This window comes from Saccopteryx bilineata, chromosome 4 (assembly GCF_036850765.1).
Source record: "Saccopteryx bilineata isolate mSacBil1 chromosome 4, mSacBil1_pri_phased_curated, whole genome shotgun sequence".
NCBI lineage: Eukaryota > Metazoa > Chordata > Mammalia > Chiroptera > Emballonuridae > Saccopteryx > Saccopteryx bilineata.
In genome coordinates, this window is record NC_089493.1 from 69,975,146 (window position 1) to 69,996,869 (window position 21,724).

Here is a 21,724-nt window from a genome sequence, read left to right on the forward strand (position 1 = left end):
ATGGCTTTAGCCACTGAGAAGCCCGCGCTACCATCTGCAGCAGCTCTATTCAGCTTGAATGCACACCGTTATGGACGTGCATTCCAAACTGAATGCCTGTGGTCATGCGCAGACATGATTGCATCATCCGTCCGGGGCCTAAGGGGCGGGGGAAGCAGGGGAATGCTCCACAGTTCATATCAGTGCGGCTGCTCATCCATAGCAGCGCATTACGTGTGTCCAGCGCTTGCTGATGTCATCAGTGGGCGGGTGCAGCAAGCGCCAGAGGACAGAAGCCTAGGAGACGGAGAGGCAATGAGACTACATAATGCATATCAGGTATTTACATTCCGAATCATAACTGTAGCAAAATTACAGTTATAAGTAGCCACCAAAATTATTTTTTGGTTTGGGGTCACCGCAACATGAGGAACTGTACTGCAGGGTCACGGCACTAAAAAGTTGAGAACTACTGGCTTAGTTGGTGAAGTGGGTCATTTGTGAGGTGTGTGTGTGTGTGAATAGAATGAGGATAGGGGCCCTGGCCGGTTGGCTCAGTGGTAGAGCGTCAGCCTGGCGTGCGGGGGACCCGGGCTCAATTCCCGGCCAGGGCACACAGGAGACGCACCCATCTGCTTCTCCACCCCTCCCCCTCTCCTTCCTCTCTGTCTCTCTCTCTTCCCCTCCCGCAGCCAAGGCTCCATTGGAGCAAAGATGGCCCGGGCGCTGGGGATGGCTCCTTGGCCTCTGCCCCAGGCGCTAGAGTGGCTCTGGTCGCAGCAGAGCGACGCCCCGGAGGGGCAGAGCATTGGCCCCTGGTGGGCAGAGTGTCGCCCCTGTTGGGCGTGCCAGGTGGATCCCAGTCGGGCGCATGTGGGAGTCTCTCTGTCTCTCCCTGTTTTCAGCTTCACAAAAATACAAACAAACAAACAAAAAATAGAATGAGGATAGGAAGTATCTGTTTCTGATATCTTACTGAATTGTTTTGGTGATTAAATGCATTTTCAAATGCCAAGATAATAATAAATATGGTACTTTGAGGGTGAACACACAATACATTGTACAGAAGAGATACAATGGAATTGTGCACCTGAAACCTATATAATATTGTTAACCAATGACAGTACAGTAAATTCAATTTAAAAATACTTTCAAATAACAAGGGATATATAAAAATCTATAATATTATAGCTGAATACTGTTACATGTCTCAATAAGAAACTGAGAAAAGTCTTTTTTTTTTTTACTTTTAGATCTTTATGTCTGAAGCTGGGAAAGTAAGCCAGAAGATTAAAGTGTGGTTTAGTGATTACTTCAATGTCAGTGATACAATTGCCATAATTTCTTTCTTCATTGGATTTGGACTAAGATTTGGAGCAAAATGGAACTTTGAAAATGCATATAATAATCAAGTTTTTGTAGCTGGAAGATTAATTTACTGTCTTAACATAATATTTTGGTATGTGCGTTTGCTAGATTTTCTAGCTGTAAATCAACAGGCAGGACCTTATGTAATGATGATTGGAAAAATGGTAAGTTGAGAGGCATCTGATAATCATATTGATTTATTGATAATTATTTCTTAAAGTTATAAAAACATTAACATAGTTTTACTTGAACCAGAGAAAGTTTTTTCATGTTTATTTGCTTTCTACTTCAAATTAACCATTCCTAACGATATTAACTTTTGAAGAAAATATTTTTATGTGTATAGTTAGGGATAAACAACATTTTATTTATCTTGAAATGCTTTAAACTTTAAATGCAACTTGCTGTGTGGAATATTTGAGATCAGAATGAAAGATAGGAACTTGTTATCTCCAACCTGAATTTCTTTTTATCCTACTGCCACCATCCTCAACCAATCCGTCTTCATCTGGTACCTGCAGTACTCTAGTAATCTGTTTACTCACACCACTGTGGTGTGTCTTCAACCTACATTATAGCTAGAGTAATTATACTCTTATTTTTGAAAATGCAAATCTGAACATGTGACTTCCCCTTCTTAAAAATTCTTTTAATGGTTTTGCATTACTCTTAGAGACCAGTGTGCTTCATGAAACCCATACACCCTGCCTGGTTTGGCTGTTGTTTTCCTCCTCCCCTCCCTCCCTCCCTCCCTCCCTCCCTCCCTCCCTCCCTCCCTCCCTCCCTCCCTCCCTCCCTCCTCCCCTCCCTCCCTCCCTTCTTTTCTTCCTTCCACTTGTAATTTGAGGTCATTGTAGATTGACAAACAATTATAAGAAATAAATAGAAAGATCTTGTAGGCCCTTAACCTACTTTCCTCCAATAGTAACATCTTGCTTGCTTTCCTTTTAAGTCTCATCTCTTTACCATTTTAGACATTTTATCTGTGCTCTAGTCAGACGGGGTTCCTGTATTTTCTTTAACATAGCCCCCCATCAGAGTACCATAGTTCATGTTCTTTCTCCCTGGAGTGATCACCCTCATCTGTACTCATACACTTAGCCTTTCTGACTAGTTCACTTAGGTTTATACTTCAGATCTCAGCTCCAACATGATTTCCTTTCAGGGAAGCTTTTTTTTATCTCCTCCAGCTAGATCAAGTTTATTTGCTGTATAATTTTATGGGACCTTAGTTTCTTTCCTCTAAAATATTAATATCTGTGCCTAACTATATTTTAAATTGTACTCTTATGGGATTATTTATATTCTTCTTTAGGCCATAAACTCTTTGGAGTGGCAACCGTGTCTGATTTTGGGCACCTTTATATTTCCAGTACTTAATCACAGTGCCTGTCACACAGTAGGTCTTCATAGTAAATAGTTGTTGGTTAGATGGATAAAGCCATTGTAAGTAGGGGGAAAAATGTGTAAGAAGGTTAAACATTTGTTTTACTAGGTCTTAAGATTTTTTACTTATTTTTATATCAGATCATAAATTTAAAAAAAACTTATTGTTCACCAAATAGTTTTTAATGCTTATTATATTTTCAGTGCCATGCAAGACATACAACAAGTATTAGGATCTTGTCTCTGACTTTGTGAAACCATGTCTCTTTGAGCCTGTCCTACATAAAGTATTTTAAGAAATCATATGAAATATTAGTAAGCTATCAGAATGGCTTATTGAGTCAGTTAATGCTTAGAGGATATAGGGATTCATGGAAAGAGATAAATCCGAGGAGGAGTTTATTAAACTAGTAGAGTGTGAACTATTCTTTGAAAGTTGTAGAAGATATGCGTAAAAATGAACATCCTGACTAGAACTTTTTTTATGATAAGGAGTAGTTAGGAGACAAATTGAATAAACAGGTGTAACCTGAATTATATAGAAAACTAAAAAATGGGACTTTAGAGAAGAAAAATATGGAGGAAACTATTGAAGAGTCCTGTCCCCAGCCTGCTTTAGAGTTCTATACCGTAAAAGGAATAAGTTAATGTTTCTTTGTCTTTCCTTATTTCAGAGTAAGTTTTCAAAGTATGGATGTTAAAAGCAGCTAGTCAGCTTGTCCATTTTGACGATGATTTTCAGTCAGTGGGGCAGTCCAGAAAAGTCTCACAAGTATTTCTCAGTCTCAGCTCCAACTTACCACATAATTATGTCCTATTATTAATGTACTTTGCAAGATAATGCCGACTAAACAAGTACCATTATAATTTATGACTTTAGTTACCTCTCTCCTCCTATCTTCATGGATCCAGCCTACTTTTTAAAGTTACATTTAGATCATCTAATGAACTTTTCCTGATGTAGTATGCTTAATATTTTGTTCTTTCCCAGAGGCTTACCCATTCTGGCAATTTTTGTTTTGTAAGTGAAAATAGTTTAATGTGCAGTTCTTTATGCACTGAACTAAAAAAAAAATCTAAAATGCATTGAGCCTACTTCTGCCATAAAAATTTATAGTTTTCTTTCTTTTTTTTTTCTTTTTTCTTTTTTCTGAAGCTGGAAACGGGGAGGCAGACAGACTCCCGCATGCGCCCAACCGGGATCCACCCGGCATGCCCACCAGGGGGCGACGCTCTGCCCATCTGGGGGGTCGCTCTGTTGCGACCAGAGCCAGTCTAGCGCCTGAGGCAGAGGCCACAAAACCATTCCCAGCGCCTGAGCCATCTTTGCTCCAATGGAGCCTTGGCTATGGGAGGGGAAGAGAGAGACAGAGAGGAAGGAGAGGGGGAGGGGTGGAGAAGCAGATGGGTGCTTCTCCTGTGTGCCCTGGCCGGGAATCGAACCCGGGACCTCCGCACGCCAGGCCGACGCTCTACCACTGAGCCAACCGGCCAGGGCAAAATTTGTAGTTTTCATTGGTGACAAAAGCAAATTTTATTATGCTATTGCTTTTATAAAAATAGCTTTTTTCCTTATTCTAAAATGACTATTCATTGTAGAATATTTTAGCAAATATAGGCAAACTATTATCTGGAGACATCCATTGTTAACAGTTTGATGTACAACTTTCCACTTTTCACAACATATTTTAATACATGTATTTATTGGTGTCAGACTTCACACATATAGATGTATATGGTAGTTTTATCAAATAGGTATATAATATATATACAGTTTCTTAATTCTTAAATACCTTCCTGCTTTTATTAAATATAAAAATCTATTTCTAAAGTTTCTGAAACTTTTTTTTTTTTAAGTTTTTGAGAGAGAGTCAGAGAGAGGGACAGACAGGAAGGGAGAGAGATGAGATGAGAAGCATCAATTCTTTGTTGCGGCATCTTAGTTGTCCACTGATTGTTTTCGCATATGTGCCTTGACCGAGGGGCTACAGCAGACCAAGTGACCCCTTATTCAAGCCAGTGACCTTGGGCTGAAGCCAGCGACCTTTGGGCTCAAGCTAGCAACCATAGGGTCACATCTATGAGCCCGCGCTTAAGCTGGAAACCTCAGGGTTTTGAACCTGAGTCCTCCGTGTCCCAGTCTGATGCTCTATCCACTGTGCCACTGCCTGGTCAGGCTGAAATCCTATTTCTTAATCTTGGAAAATTACTTTCTTCTAAATTAAATTTATCTTCCAAGTAACTTGATTAGCTCATGGGATTATCAGCAAAACTTTGCATCATGAAAATAAGATTTTTAAATTTTCTTAGTCTAAAGTTTCATTGTTATATTTGCTTTTTCACATTATATATTTCCCTCTAGGATAATGTGTCCTACTCCCCTAGTTAAGAATTATTGTTGATCTGACCTATGGTGGTGCAGTGGATAAAGGGTTGACCTGGAACACTGAGGTCGCCGGTTCAAAACCCTGGGCTTGCCTGGTCAAGGCACATATGGGAGTTGATGCTTCCTGCTCCTCCCCCCTTCTCTCTCTCTCTTTTTCCTCTCTCCTCTCTAAAAATTAATAAAAGAAAAATTTTAAAAAATTATTGGTTTACTATTTATCACATCAAAGAAGTACTTATTATTCATATATTTTCTATTTTTTCATAAAGTATTTCCAAAAACTTAGGGGAGTTAAGGCTTTTGGAAAAGAATTGGTGTTAGCCTAACTTTTTAGTGTGTAAGATGCTCCAGCTTTTATTGCCTACCAGATTGTTTAGTGACTTAGTGGAATAGGGTTAATTCAGTGTAATGTACAGTAAATGGGAGGTTGTAGGAAGTAGGGAAGTGGAGAGCCATAATAAAGGTGCTGCTGGGTGAAGTAGAGGAAGCCAGGTGAGAGCGGGTTCTCTGAGTTTGTCTGAGTCTTGCCTATAATGTACTCCCCACAGTCCTGCCAGTTCTGTCCCAGTTATAGGCAGCTTGAAAATACATGCTTCATTTTTTTCTTTATCTGTGATCTTTTGATCCACCTTCCACCAGGATTATGTCTTCACCTGCTTCGCCAGTCATTTATTACATCTTTATCTGTTTTCTCTTGATGCCATCTTCTCTTTCTACCCCCTTCAAAACTTTCAAAATGGTTAACGTTCTAATTACCTGCTTAAAGTATGTACAGCCAAGTATAAGAAATCCTTCATTAAAGTTTATTTTTAAATAAATAATATATAAAGATGATGAATTTTATAATAGTATATTCCTAGAGTAACCTGACATTCTTTTATATTGTGTATCTATTATATGCTATGCATTATACTAAGCTGAGACTGCAAAGATAGAAGACATGGTCCAAATCTTCATAAGCTCACAATCTGATATATAAGAAAAGCATATGAAGATAGATAGCTACAGAAAGATACTGTGGACTGTACTGTGAAGATCGTAGAGGTAGTAGCTAATTTTGTCATGGAGGCTTTCATAAAAAAATACGGTGTTCGAAAAGAGTTTAGAAAACAGGTAGGAATTTTTCCTGAGCAGGTAAATTTTTTTTTTAAAGAACATTAAAAAAATTTTTTTTCATTGATTTGAGAAACAGGAAGGAAGTGGAGGCGGGGAAGAAAGAGAGAGAGAGAGAAGCATCAACTTAACTCCACTTGGTTGTTCCATTTACTTATTTACTCATTGGTTGCTTCTCATATGTGCCCTTACTGGGATTGAACCCGCAACTTCAGCATGCTAGGATGGTGCTCTATCCACTGAGCCACCTGGGTTGGGCCAAGCAGAGAATTTTCTTATGAGAGAAAACAGTTTTGAAAAGATTGAAGAGTAAAATGGAAAAAAAAATTTCCTCACAGTTGAAATCTTTAGTATAGATTATACTAATGAAAATTGTATGGTGAACACTAAATTTTAACCACTGCCTCCAACTAGAAATCCTTAATTTAGATATGAAGAAATAGAATATTCAAATATTTTAATTAATTAAATTTACATCAAGTATAAGGAAGGTTTCAGATAGGCATATGTAAAAAGCTTTGAAATGCAGAGAGCTCTGTGAAGGATCAACCATAGACCTTGAATAATTTTAGGATATTTTAGTAAAGATTTGGGTTTTGTTTTGAATTTTGACTTGGGCTTTAAAAAGTAAAATTGCAGCCTGACCAGGCAGTGGCACAATGGATAGAATGTTGGCCTGGAATGCTGAGTACCCAGGTTCGAAACCCTGAAGTCCCTGGCTTGAGCACAGGGTCACCAACTTGAACGTAGGATCATAAACATGACTTCATGGTTGCTGGCTTGAGCAAGGGTCACTGGCTTGGCTGGAGCCCCCCAGGGCATGTGTTAGAAAGCAATCAATGAACAACTAAGGTGCCACAACTACAAAGTGATGCTTCTCATCTTTCTCTCTTCCCGTCTGTCTCCCCCCCCACCCCCGCCCCCGCTAAAAAATGTAAAAAATAAAATTTCAGGTGGATGCTTGGATTAAAGAGTATATCAAATGCCATTGATAATGTTTTGATGAATTATTTGCCTTTTAAAATCTATTCTTTTGTTTATTGAGAACATACATTCTTCTTAGTAATCTGCTTACCCGCTCCAAGAAGGCTTTATCTGACTATTTTGCAAATAAGAAAACAGGATCTTGGGGGAGTGTATTAGGACTCTGATTGCATGAAAGACTTTTGATCTGACAAACTTTTAAAGATGAAAGATCAAGTCTAAGTGATTATATATAAATGTTTTATCATTATTTTATCCAGTCTATACTTATATCCTCTTTACATTTCACATTCCTGGCTCCCATTCCTATTCTCCCTACATATTCATTTTAAAAATATATGAAAATGTTATAATAAATTATAGGTTTATTTATTACTGCAGTAATTGTTGGCTCACAGTAAAGTGTAGGTTTATTGTTAATGTAGTCTATTGATCTGTATGGGGCTTCCACCAGTAGATTATTATTTGTGGATGAATATTATATATTGCTAGAATGAGACAACATTCAATTGTTTAGATGTAAGTGCTAAGCACTGAGCCCTGGCCGGATAGCTGTGTTGGTTGTAGCATTGTCCCGGAGTGCCGAGGGTGCCAGCCAGTTCTCTTCTCCTGTCAGGTCACACACAGGAGCAGCTCAATGATCCTGTCTCTCTCCCAGCCTCTCTCAAAAAAAAGAAAAGAAAAAGAAAAAGCTAAGCCCTGTGCAGCTAAATAAGTAGATAGAAATTAAAATTTTATTAAAGCATTTAACTTAATTCTTTGAAATCTTGATTAATGATCCCAAAATTCACATTGTGATTTAACAATAGAAATTATTTTTCAGTGATTTATTAGGTGATGTAGTAATTTCAGTTTTGTTGAAATTAAAGAATTGCAAACTACCTGACTGCAGACTAACCAGATACTGCTATCACTTACTGTTTTCAACACCCATACTGATGATTCAGTTTGGTTGGTTTAGCTCGTAGGAGGTTTTTTCATCCCAGGACAAAGCGTCTTGATAGGTTCAGTATGGGTGAGAGGAATGCCTTTTGTTTACTTGTTTGTTTGGCTTTGTTTTTTGGGGTGAAGTGGATAAAGGACAGTTAGCAAAGGGAGGTAGAAAAGAGAGTCTGCACTTTGGGTATAGGAACAGAGCACTTTGGGAAATTGATTCCCTGAATCTGTCCGTGTGCCTGTACCTCTTTAAAATCTTCATGGACTCCAGATACACAAACTCCAATTTGAACCAGAAATATGAAATGGTTCATTATATAAATGATGTTTGTAACTTGCCTAGCTTCACAGATCAATTTTTACATAATCTCCTGGGTGTTAAGGTCTATGTAGTAATGAGATTATTCTGAATGCTAGTATTAGGAATAAAAAACTCAAATATTTTAGTTATCTACAAGAATATTGGAAAATGATTTTTTAGTGAATATTGTCAATATTTAAATCGTATGTATGTTAACAGTATTCGTTTTTCAACAGGTGGCCAATATGTTCTACATTGTAGTGATTATGGCTCTTGTATTACTTAGTTTTGGTGTTCCCAGAAAGGCAATACTTTACCCCCGTGAAGCACCATCTTGGACTCTAGCTAAAGATGTAGTTTTTCATCCATACTGGATGATTTTTGGTGAAGTTTATGCATATGAAATTGATGGTAAGAATTTATGTTTAAAAATTCATCTTTTATTCATTTTGTTTCAGAGTCAGAAAAGTATTATAGTGATATTACATACTGTCACAAGTCAAACTATCACTAGCCTAACCCCTTCCACAGTACATTAGTTAATCCCAGAAAAAAAATAAAAATTAATTGAGTAAAGTATTTTAGAATTTTTTTAGTTAAAAATTGTGGAAACGTGGCCTAAACTGGCTTACACAGAGGACATTTATTCATATAACAGAGTTCAGAGGTAGAGTGGTGTTGAAGTTTGTGAATTTATAGCTAAGGATGTCTGTTCTTTTTCTTCCCATTGCTCTGTAATTAGAGTCTGGGATTCATATAGATTTCCCTTATGGTTATGAGCCCCTGTAACTAGCAACAGGAAGAAAGAGACACTGTTTTCCAGTGTACTTTTAAGGGGGGGAAATCCCTACTGCACCTGTTATTTCATCTCAGGAGCTTGAGTTGCCTTCAATTTCAGTTGCTCTGAAAACAGGGCAAGGCATTTGGATTGTGTTGATGAGTTTTAGATCAGTCGTGGTGGATTGGATAAACCCTTGAATTAAAAAAATCAACCGTGAATACATTCTCTGCATGAGGTAATTTTTTTTTTTTTTTTTTTTTTTTTAGTTAATTAGGCTATAGATAACTTTGAACATAGGTGATGGAGCCAACTTTCAGGGATGTTCTTCTGCTGACCTCCAACATCAGGGTTGTAGAATCATTATTTTTGTTAGCTCTCCCTTGATCTCTCTTACTCTCTCCAATCTTATTTCACTTGATTCCTCTCTTGCCCCATACCTGTGTTGTTCCCTACCCTTCTATTTATAGGTGATTAGGTCAGGGAACAGCCAGATAGTGGTCATTAGATGTTACTAATAGACGTTGTTAAAACAGTGAATTTTTACCAGCCTGGTCAGATTTTGTGTTTAATGGCTTTTCGTTCAGGGTACTTTCCAGGTTTTCATTAACTGCTCTTTTTCTGATGTGGCTCTAGTTTAGTTGTTATAAAGTATTATAGTTTTTTTAGTATCCATTTTCTTTCTTGGGTATATGCTTCATAAACTAATCTGAGTAGAATGGAAATAAATTTATAAAATTTGGTAAGAGTGATATAAATTTGTCACTAATACATGATTATTTAATTCTTATCCTTGCTCACTTAAATTTATTTTACTTTATCCCTTATAACTTTATGCTGGATATTAAAGGATATTAAAAGTCTTCCTTATATTCTGGTTTCAGAAACATTTCAGGTGTGGATAATGAAAGCAAAGAATTAAAATCTAATCCTTGTGTTTAAAAAAATAAATTCAAATGTAATCATTGAACTTTCACGAACACTTAAACCACTCCTTCACCTCTTTTGTAACATAAGATAAACTCAGTAACCTTTAAGTTTGTAAATTGACTGTGAGTTTACTATATTTTTTTATGGTTCAGTTCTTTTTCTTACAAAAATGTTATAGTGTAGCTGAATCTGGAAATTTTATTCTCCTTAATTTTCCTCAGGGTAAAACCCTGCCTTGAAGGTTAGACATAACACGAAAATATATTTCCTTGTCTGGGATTGAGTGATAGAACAGATGCCTACATCGCTCACAAAATTATTCAGTGTTGGAATACTTTTAAGTTGGTATTCCTATGGCTACGTGCCCAGAACTTTTGCCAAAATCTGTTAAACAGATTTGTACATAATTAAAACTTCCTCATACAAAGACACGTAAATACTCATTAGAAGCAGTTACTGGTGAATTACTAGATATTTATATATATTTCTTTTTCCTAAAGTGTGTGCAAATGATTCTGTTATCCCTACAATCTGTGGTCCTGGGACATGGTTGACTCCATTTCTTCAAGCAGTCTACCTCTTTGTACAGTATATCATTATGGTCAATCTTCTTATTGCATTTTTCAAGTAAGAATTTTATTTAATATACGTTTCTACTCAATTTAAAGGAAATAAATTTTAATTCTAAAAATTTTATTGAGGCTTAAACTACTGAAGTTATCTTCGAAATTTAAAAATAAGAAGGCATGCTTTTTCAAATTAAATGAGTTCTAAATTTGAAATTTTAATAACTTTCAGTATGCAGTTTCTTTTATAAATTTAAATGTTTATTTGTGATCTTTATAAGGTTGCCAAGGAATATGCATTTAGTATACAAATAAAAAGGCAAATAAACTCATTAATCTCATTCTTGATATTTTGGTGTACATCTTTCATTTTTTATGATTACATATGAACTATTATTTTCAAAAATAATATTCTTATATTTTGTATACTGTTTTTAACATTATGTCCCACATTAATAAATATCACTCTCATTTGTTTTTAATGGCTACCTGGTGGTATTCATGATAAAGACAATAAAACCCTATGTTATGTTGCTCAATTTGATTATAATATTTTGTTCCTCAAACCAAATTGTGGTTAAATTTTTTATCAGTCCTTAAGAATTTTCTTAAAATGTTTTCTAGTAGCAGAATTGTTGAATATACATAGTTTTAGGGCTTTTTGCATTGTCTATGTCCTCAAATTTCTGTCAGCACTGGGTATTATCTTTTTAATGGTTGTTAATTTGATAATACATAAAAGGTTCTTATTTTTGTTTGGACTTATTTTGTTACTACTAAGATTGAATATTTGCTTATGTTTTTGTCATTTGTATATAATTTTCAAATCTTAAAATGATACTCTCTGCCTGTTTTTCTGGGAGTTTGTAATTAAGACCCTCAAGAATACTAAGCTTGTGCCTTGTACTTGTTGCATGTATTTTTCCCAGTTTCTCATTTGCCTTTTAGTCTTATTTATGGTAGGGTGCTCTTTTGAACTCTTGTTTAGAACAGAATTCCAATTAAATGTTTAGCAAAAAACTTTAAATGTAATTAGCTTTGTTTTGTTTTCGTTTTTTGTATCCAAGCAATGTATATTTACAAGTGAAGGCAATTTCCAATATTGTATGGAAGTACCAACGTTATCATTTTATTATGGCTTACCATGAGAAACCCGTTCTGCCTCCACCACTTATCATTCTCAGTCATATAGTTTCTCTGTTTTGCTACATATGTAAAAGAAGAAAAAAAGATAAAACTTCAAATGGACCAAGTAAGCAAAATATATTAAAGCTAATGTTTTGGTGTGTTCTCTGTTTGTTTTTTAAGCCAATATTTTTATTTTACTACTTACAGGAATACAGTAAAGGCTAAGTATTAATTTTTTTTAGAAGATTTAATTGGTTAATGTTATTGTAAAGGCTTTTGTTGAATTCATCTAAACATAAAAGAATTTTAAGTGCAAGATAATATCTATAAAAGTGAATTTTGGCCTGACCAGGCAGTGGCGCAGTGGATAGAGTATTGGACTGGGATGCTGAAGACTCAGGTTCAAAACTCCGAGGTCGCTGGCTTGAGCATGGGCTCACCAGCGTAACCACAGGGTTGCCAGCTTGAGTTGGGATCATAGACATGACTCCATGGTCACTGGGTTAAGCAAGGGTCACTTGCTCTGCTGGAGCCCCCTGGTCAGGGCACATATGAGAAAGCAATCAATGAACAACTACGATGCCTCAATGAAGAACTGATGCTTCTCATCTCTCTCCCCTCCAGCTTGTCTGTCCCTGTCTGTCCTCCTCTTCCTCCTTCTCTCTCTCTCACTTAAAAAAATAAGTGAATTTAATATTAAACTTCTTTTTGAGCATTGTATCTCAGTTTGTTTTTGTTAAAATGTTAATGTAGACCATAATACTTGCTGTTCTACAAACCATTTTGGCTGCTTTGAAACTAATACTTTCAGTACATTCTGTACACTGCACAAGACTAATTGCCATATCAAACTGCTTAAAGTTTCATAATCCCTTTTTATTCTAACAATTCAGTTCTTAATTTCCTCTACCTGGATGTGTGAGGGAGGTCGGTCTGAGAAAGGTAGATGGGGAAGAGTGATGTATGGGAAAAGAAAATTAGGACAGAAGTACCTGAAACTGTTCCACTGAGATCACACTGTGAATAAAGAACAAAATAGAAATACTTGTTAGTGCTTTAGAAATACAGCAGTAAAAAATGTTTTAAAATTACAGATGATGTTTTAGTCTTAGGAACCCTGAGTAATTCATGACTCATGAGGTAAAATTTGATATATTGATAGTCTTTATTGATTTTTTCTTTTCCCTCAGAACTTTTTTTAACAGAAGAAGATCAAAAGAAGCTTCATGATTTTGAAGAGCAGTGTGTTGAGATGTATTTTAATGAAAAAGATGATAAATTCAATTCTGGGAATGAAGAGAGAATTCGTGTCACTTTTGAAAGGTTGAGTAGCTCTTTAATTATAGCTGATTATGTGTCAAAATGGATCCTTATAGTTATGTGTCGTATACATGATCATTGTTCAATTTGTGCTTGTCAAGTAAGTTTAGTAATACATTTACATTATATAGTAGAAAACAGGTCAGTTCTTTTAATATTTCACGTAAGTCAGTAGTTAATCCTGTGTTATTTTTGACCCTTGTTAACAAAGACCAGAGAAGAGTTAATGTTTTTACTGATCGGAGAAAAGTAAAACTATCCTTATTATTGTTATTTGGTTTTATTTTATCTAGTTTACTATCTGAAATTATATGATATGTATAGATAATGGTAATGGAAAATTTGAACTTTATGACAATAGGATTAACCTTCTTAAATACAGGGTATACCTTTTATAAATAAATGGCCACATCTTACTTTAATATCTTACCTTGTTTGAATGCATGTAAAAATTGTTTTACCATGATCATTTATTGAAATTACAAAAACTTTCTAAAACAAATTTTCAACATTTGTAAAATGTATGTTTTTTCTCTATAGAGTGGAGAAGATGTGCATTCAGATGAAAGAAGTTGGAGATCGAGTCAATTATATAAAAAGATCACTGCAATCATTGGATTCTCAAATTGGCCATTTGCAAGATCTTTCAGCCTTAACTGTAGATACATTAAAAACACTCACTGCCCAGAAAGCTTCAGAAGCTAGTAAAGTTCACAATGAAATCACACGAGAATTGAGCATTTCCAAACATTTGGCTCAAAACCTTATTGATGATGGTCCTGTCAGACCTTCTGTATGGAAGAAGCACAGTGTTGTAAATACAGTTAGCTCCTCTCTTCCTCAAAGTGGTCTTGAAAGTAATAATCCTTTTCTTAGTGATATTTTTGTGAAAGATGAAAAAGATTCCCACTGTAACATATTTGATCAGGATTTACCTATAATACCCCAGAGGAAAGAATTTAATTTTCCAGAGGCTGGTTCCTCTTGTGGTGCCTTATTCCCAAGTGCCATTTCTCCCCCAGAACTGCGACAGAGACTGCATGCGGTAGAAACCTTAAAAATGTTCAGTAAAAATCAGAAATTAGGCAGTTCACCTAATAGCATACCACATCTGTCATCCCCACCAACTAAACTTTTTGTTAGTACACCATCCCAGCCAAGTTGCAAAAGTCGCTTAGAAACTGTAACCAAAGATCAAGAAACTGTTTGCTCTAAAGCTGCAGAAGGAGATAACATAGAATTTGGAGCATTTGTGGGTAAGTTTGGCAAAGTGGTATTTGTATATTAATATTATTTATCTTTTAATTATATTACCTTAGAAATAAAAATTAGCCTGACCTGGGGTGGCACAGTGGATAGAGCACCAACCTGGAACACCGAGGTCACTGGTTTGAAACCCTGGGCCTGCCTGGTCAGCACATAAGACAAGCAACCAATGAACAGCTTGAGTGAAGCAACTACTTTTTGTTCCCCCATCCCTCCACTCTCTGTAAAATCAATAAATAAAATTTCTTAGAAAACTAAATAAATAAAGATTAGAAATATCTAATAAAACAATGTACTTGTGTGACAAGTGGAGTATAGATCTAATAATAGAGTGTTATTCCAAATTGTTTTAAAGGAATCACAAATGGAAGAAATGGGTTGAATTTATATCTGACACAGTTTTCTGTGATAACAATTGTTTGGGAAACTTATTTGAACTCTGTCCTTTGAATTTGAGGATCTTTTGTTGAATTTGACTGTTTTTTTTTTCATGTTCCCCCATGTACAGTGCAGACCAGGCAGAGGGCTGTGTATATATAGGAGGGATAGGAGGGGTTTACTCTGCCTCCTCTGTCTGTGCAGTCAGTGTAAGAACGCAGCCTGCAGGAAGTACCAGGAGGCAGAATTTGATCAACTTTTGTTGAAAGAACCTGAGTGTTTCCTAAGTGTTAGTAACTTAGGGAATAATAGAAAAAAGTTACAGGGGAGTTTAGAAATGACTAGAAAAGACTTGTCTTATAAATAGTGTGACCATATAATTTTTTATCTAAACCAGTACACATTTAAGAGTGAAAGGGTGCACTACTAAAAATTTCATTAGGACAATAGTGAAAGATGGAACTACACTTAGAAAGTAAGTATTAATGGTTGACCCATTTAGATACCCAAAGAGGAGAGCACTTCAAAGGGATTCTTTTTTTAAATTTTTCTAATTTATTTATGGAACATTATAGAAATTATTTAGAGATTGTGTTACATCCATGTAAAATCTAGAAATTAAAGCTAGCCTTTTAAATTACCTAAGTCTGAGCATGCTCATTTCTACTGCTAGGCCACATGGAGTTCATAGTGGATATATAGTAACAACTTTTCCAACAAAAAGTCTATCCCAGTTTTTGTTTTGTTTTGTTTTGTTTTTGTTTGACAGAGACAGAGGGCAGGCAGGAAGGGAGAGAGATGAGAAGCATCAATTCTTTGTTGTGGCACCTTAGTTTCTTTAGTTGTTTATTGATTATTTTCTCATTTATGCCTTAATGGGGATGGGAGGGGCTACAGCAGAGTGAGTGACCCCTTGCTCAAGGCAGCGACCATGGGGTCATGTCTATGATCCCATACTCAAGCCCACGACCTCAGGGTTTTGAACCTGGGTCCTCTGAGTCCCAGTCCTATGCTCTATCCATGACGCCACTGCCTGGTCAGGCTGTTTATTTTTAAAAAACATATTTTCATGTGTTTGTTAATACTATATTGTCGCTGGGATGGAGATTGTGTGTGTGTGTGATATATGCATGTTACAATACAATATATAATGTTTTTACACTTTATTATTCATAGTAAAAATGATCAAAAATAGTAAAAGTTTTATTTCCCCTTTTTTATATTTCAAGCAGTTCACTTCCTATCACATGTTGGGTTTTTGTTATTATTTTTTTAAGAGGAGGGGAGATATAATCCCACATGCGCCCTAATCAGGATCCACCTGGCAGTCACTGTCTAGGGCTGATTCTTGAATCACCAGAGCTGTCCTCAGTGCCTAAGGCTGACACTCGGACCAACCAAGCCATTCTCATTGCCCCGGGGCCAACACTTGAACCAGTCAAGCCACTGGCTGGGGGAGAGGAAGTAACAGAGAAGGGGGAGAAGTAGGGGAAGAGAAGCGGATGGTCGCTTCTCTCCTGTGCCCTGACCTGGGAGTTTGCAGGCTGGGCACATGTTGAGTTTTTTGTTTGAGGACTTTGGTTTTGCTGTTACTGTAAACTGAACTCATCTTCAGCTTCCTGAAAAATATTTTCAGTATTTAGTAAAAGAGCTACAGGAAACTGCAAAGTTGTCAAAACTGCTTAAAAAACAATACAAATCATTTATTAATGTAGACTTTATTCAATGGCATAATTTTGATACGAAAAAAAAATTGTTTTGTCATCTTTTTTTCTCTTTAAGGACACAGAGATAGCATGGATTTACAGAGGCTTAAAGAGGCATCAAACAAAAAAGAAATGCTCGTAAGTAAATCCTAATAACAGCACAATTCAATTTTATTTTGCTGTTTTGGGATTTAGTTTAAAATAGAATTAAACATTGTTTTCAGACCATCAGCATGAAGATCCCAACTATTTGAAGCTAGACACAATTTGAATGAAAGAAGAAACAACCAATTTGCAAAAATGTACAAATAGCTTGCATTTTAAAACAAACTAAAGGGGAAAAAATCGTCTATTTAGCATTTTTCATAAAATGATTCCCCATACATTTTCCTTTGACTAAATATTTATTGAGTTCAACTCTTCCAAGCCCAAAAGTTTATTAGAGCATACCCCAACTCTCAAGACACCTGTAGTCAGCAATAAGAAGCTGAAATGCCAGTAACTACAGTATAATGTGCAAGTGAATATTCAGTTAATGTTTCTTTAAAAAGTTTTAAAATATATAAAACCACTGGCGAAAAATGTATGTTTCCCAACAGAAAATTAGTTTTTACTTCTTAATTGTTACTTTCATAAATTATCCATAAATATTTAGAGCCTTATAGGTAATAACATAGCTACACCAAAATAAGAAGACTAGAGAAGTTTGAATCTTTTCCTTTGCTTAGAGAACTTAAGTTGTAAAAAAATAATCAAGTGACAAATACAAGGAAAACCAGATTGTTTTTCCTAAAGCTACAGCCAAGGAAATAAGAGTTTCTGTGAGTGATTATTCCTCATATGTCTTCATGTGTAATTGCTGTTAGGACATACATATTACTTACTATCCTACCTATAAAAGATAGACTTGAGCGCATTTTGATGGTAGAAATACTAACATTTGTGTTTTTAATAACATACTCTGATTAAAGTATTATACTGAAATGAATAAATTAATGTCTATTAACTATTTCATTGACTAGTAATTTAATTGGTGATTTTATACAAATTGAGATGTGATAATTACATGAGGTTCTTTCTTTTTCCATATTTGCCTTTAAGTTTGTGTTTCTTATGTCAAACAGGACCAGCAGAATACTGCTGTGGAGCATTCAGAGATGCCTAAATATCAGGTAAATTCTCTTTACTATATGTGGAAGTCAAAATCAGTTTAAAATGTACATACACCTTTAGATGAAGGAAGGAAGTATAAGTTCAATGGACTTATCATAAGGCTGTATTTTGTATGGTGTTTTCTCACCATTTTATTTCTATGGCATACTGCTAAAGATCAGAATTTTTCATTACACGTAGTGCCTTAAGGAGAGAACTAAATAAATGAGTTAGCTGCATAAAGGTAGTCTGAGCTGATACAAGATGATGAAAGGAAAAAAAAAGGAATGAGAAAAAGTAATAAGAAATAGAAAGAATAGATAAATCTACCAAAGTTGGTTTTATAATTTTTTAAATGTAGACATAAATAGGTCTACATTCCATATAGGATTTTTTTTTTTTTTTTGTATTTTTTCTGAAGCTGGAAACAGAGATAGACAGACTCCCGCATGCGCCCGACCGGGATCCACCCGGCACGCCCACCAGGGGGCGATGCTCTGCCCCTCCGGGGCGTCGCTCTGTCACGACCAGAGCCACTCTAGCGCCTGGGGCAGAGGCCAAGGAGCCATCCCCAGCGCCTGGGCCATCTTTGCTCCAATGGAGCCTTGGCTGCGGGAGGGGAAGAGAGAGAGAGAGGAAGGAGAGGGGGAGGGGTGGAGAAGCAGATGGGCGCTTCTCCTGTGTGCCCTGGCCGGGAATCGAACCCGGGACTTCTGCACGCCAGGCCGATGCTCTACCACTGAGCCAACCGGCCAGGGCCTTAAAGATTTTATTTATTGATTTTAGAGAAAGGATAGAAATGGGGGGAGGACTGGGAAGCATCAGTTCATAGTAGTTGCTTCTCATATGTGCCTTGACCGGGCAAGCCCAGGGTTTTGAACCAGCAACCTCAGCATTCCAAGTTGATGCTCTATCCACTGTGCCACCACAGATCAGGCCACATAGGGTTTTTCTTGAAGAGGTTTTAACTGTAGTATATTTTATAAGTAAATGAAGTGTTTTGTGGCCCTTAATAATTAGTTTTAGTAGAGCTGTTTATTATTGGAATTATTTAAGCTTAATAAAATTTAGTATTACATTTTTCCTATATGCAAATACCTTTTTATTAAAAATCCATACTAAATGTTATTTTTGACAGTTAATCAATTTATTTGTGCTAATGTAAGAGAGCCCAGTGTTTCTTGTTTTGGTTATTCCTTATAAGTATAATGAAACTGTTCAAGAGGAAAATACATTATAATTTGAGTATTATATTTGTTCACTTTTATTAGTAAGATAACTTTTTCAATGTTTAAATTTTGTAGTTGGATACTTTGAGTCCTAGAATTTAAGAGGTATTTATTGATACTTTTTAGCATTGATAAGAAAACTTACTAACATACATGTCAGTATTGAGATGGCCTTTGACCCCAGATCTATGGACTTAAATGACTGTATCACAAGACTGAATTTTGTACTTATATATACTTATTTAATGAGGAGGTAAAGTAGTTCCAGCTAAAGACATCAGAGATTACATAAAGGAGGCAGGATTTTGAAAAGCCGTGGAAAGATATGTAGGCAGTTCTTTAGACAAAGAGGTGTTTCATGTAGGAGAAGCATAAACAGTAGTGAGGCAGAAAGAGAGAATATATAGAGCGTGGTAAAGCAAATGTGAGATTTACTAGTGAATAGGTTCGTCATCGGAGGAAGTTATAGGAAGTGGAGCTATAAAATGGTCCAGTATGAGGGTAGTTGAAAAGTGTATTTCTTGCTCAGTGGGATGGCTCTTCTTCATCCAGTCTTTCAGGAGTGCAGACTAACACTGGCTCTTCCATCTTATGGTTTTACCACCCACCCAGGTCATGTAATAAAGCACAGAGAAGCACAGGAAAGGTTTGTATGAGCCAGATATAGCAGTAGCACACATCATTTGCTCTGAAATTAAGAGGGAAAGAACTTAGTCACATGGTCACACCTAACTGCAAGGCGGCTTGGAAATATAATTTAGCTGTTTGAATAAAGTAAGGGAGATAGAATTTTGCTAGACCATTTGCAATCTGTACCACAGGGCCAGATATAAAAATGCTTAAATATGAACTGAAATATTTTGAAAATTTTCTTAGCATCAAAGGAAGAAGCCATTGAAGATTTCTTATTATCCTTGTAGGACCGCTTATCCAGCAACAGTGTACAGGGTAAATGGGAGCAACTATAGACACAGGAGATTTATTAGGAAGTTTTAATCATAATTCAGGAGAGAAGTAATAAGATCTTGATATAGACACATGGAAATGGAAAGAAAGAAAGAAGGTTCTAAGCCCAAATAATAGTGTCTGTTGTAGAACCAAGTGTAGAAATAGGCAAGTTGAAAAGAGTGTAAATTAGTATGGGAGTTATTAACTTCTATTTAAAATAATTAAATGTGAGAGAACAAGAAGCCAGTAGGAGCTTCTAAGTGGTAGTAAGAAATACAAGACTACAGCTTGCAAGAGAAACAGAGATCAGTGAAATATATTTACATAGGCTATCTTCAAAAGAAAGGAGGTCAAGCTGAGAAGTAAACCTGAGATTCAGATATTTCCTCTTCTTGGAAACTTAAGAGGAGAAAAAGTACAGTGAAGTAACTAACACTCGTAGAGATGACAGTTTTGATGCAGCAGCCGTGACAGAATCAATGCAGGAGAATGTCAAGAAAGGAGATGTATAGTAATTACTGGTACTTTAGAAAAATCTAGAAGAATAAGATCTTAGACCACAGAATTAAGTGGTCTACAAGAATGTAATTTTAGTATACTGGAAGAAGCAAAATAAAAATTATGTAGATTGTAAGGAATTAATATCACTATATTCAAGAGTAACAAGATGGTTCAGAGCTTGAATGAATAGCAGAATTATTAAAGGCTTTTGTTGTTTCCTTAATTTGCTTGAGAAATAGATTTTTTAATGTTTTAATATGAGAGAAAGAACATCAAAAGTTTCAAAAAAGTCATATATCTTGGTTTATCTTTGAGTTTCTTAATGAGGGAGAACCAATTGGAATTATTTATAAAACAAGACTTAGATGGAGTGAAATAGAGCACTCAAAGGTGATTGATCACCTTGGGCAGAAATCACATGCCAGGTTGACACCCTACCGCTAAGCCAACCAGCCAGGGCCCCGGAAATATATTTTTTAGTCTCTGCTTTAAATTACCCTGACTTAGGCTTCCCTTCTCAAAATTTTAAAATATCTTTAAGAAGGTGTCACAACAGCATCATCACCCATAAGTGGCATCATTTTGCTGTTATGAACCACTTATTACAAATAGAAGATCATTTAGTATAAATGGGAAAGAAAGGGTAATAATAATAATAATGGGAAATCAGGGTTTCCCCACAGGTTTCACCTTTTAATAGTGAACCTATTAAGTGGACTTAAAGCAGAATTAGCTAACAATTTTTAAGTGAGCAGATAACTTCCCAGTAGAAACAAAAAGAAATTACAAGTTTCTGTGAGTGAGCAGAAAAGAGGTGGCTGTGTTTTGAATTAAACAAATTTGGATAACTTACTTATAGGAAAAGAGTTCAAATAGAATTATATTGAGCTCTAGCTCATAATAGAAAGAAACTTTGAGTTCTCGAATATTGGTAGTTCTACACCCCTTTAAAAACTACAGGCTCTCTTCACAGAAAAATGCACATATACAAAAAATTTTCTATTAAGGTATAGAGTTTTACAAATACAGTGTGTCCGTAAAGTCATGGTGCACTTTTGACCGGTCACAGGAAAGCAATAAAAGACTATAGAAATGTGAAATCTCTACCAAATAAAAGGGAAAACTCTCCTAGTTTCATACCTATTCAGTGCAGTTCGATGTGGGCTCACGCACAGATTTTTTAGGGCTCCTTAGGTAGCTATCCCGTATAGCCTCTACAGACTCATCACTGACTGGTGGCCTACCAGAACGGGATTTCTCCACCAAACTGCTGGTTTCCTTCAACTGCTTATCCCACCGAGTAATGCTATTCCTATGTGGTGGGGCTTCATTATAAACATGCCAATATTCACATTGCACTTGGGTCACG

The 21,724-nt window shown here is 36.1% G+C and overlaps 1 protein-coding gene and 1 non-coding gene across 2 annotated transcripts in view; one reads left to right on the forward strand and one right to left on the reverse strand.

Annotated features, from left to right (window-relative positions):
* TRPM7 (transient receptor potential cation channel subfamily M member 7) overlaps positions 1 to 21,724 on the forward strand; it is a 123,731-nt gene that overhangs the window by 78,956 nt on the left and 23,051 nt on the right. The window contains exons 21-28 of the mRNA XM_066276400.1: positions 1,233 to 1,511; positions 8,690 to 8,864; positions 10,662 to 10,788; positions 11,795 to 11,979; positions 13,046 to 13,178; positions 13,716 to 14,431; positions 16,602 to 16,663; positions 17,650 to 17,697. Of these exons, the coding sequence (XP_066132497.1) occupies positions 1,233 to 1,511; positions 8,690 to 8,864; positions 10,662 to 10,788; positions 11,795 to 11,979; positions 13,046 to 13,178; positions 13,716 to 14,431; positions 16,602 to 16,663; positions 17,650 to 17,697 (1,725 nt within the window). The remainder of the gene's footprint in view (positions 1 to 1,232; positions 1,512 to 8,689; positions 8,865 to 10,661; positions 10,789 to 11,794; positions 11,980 to 13,045; positions 13,179 to 13,715; positions 14,432 to 16,601; positions 16,664 to 17,649; positions 17,698 to 21,724) is intronic.
* Positions 14,930 to 15,063, reverse strand: LOC136336678 (small nucleolar RNA SNORA51). Its single transcript, XR_010731511.1, has one exon. It is a non-coding gene; the product is annotated as a small nucleolar RNA SNORA51 (small nucleolar RNA).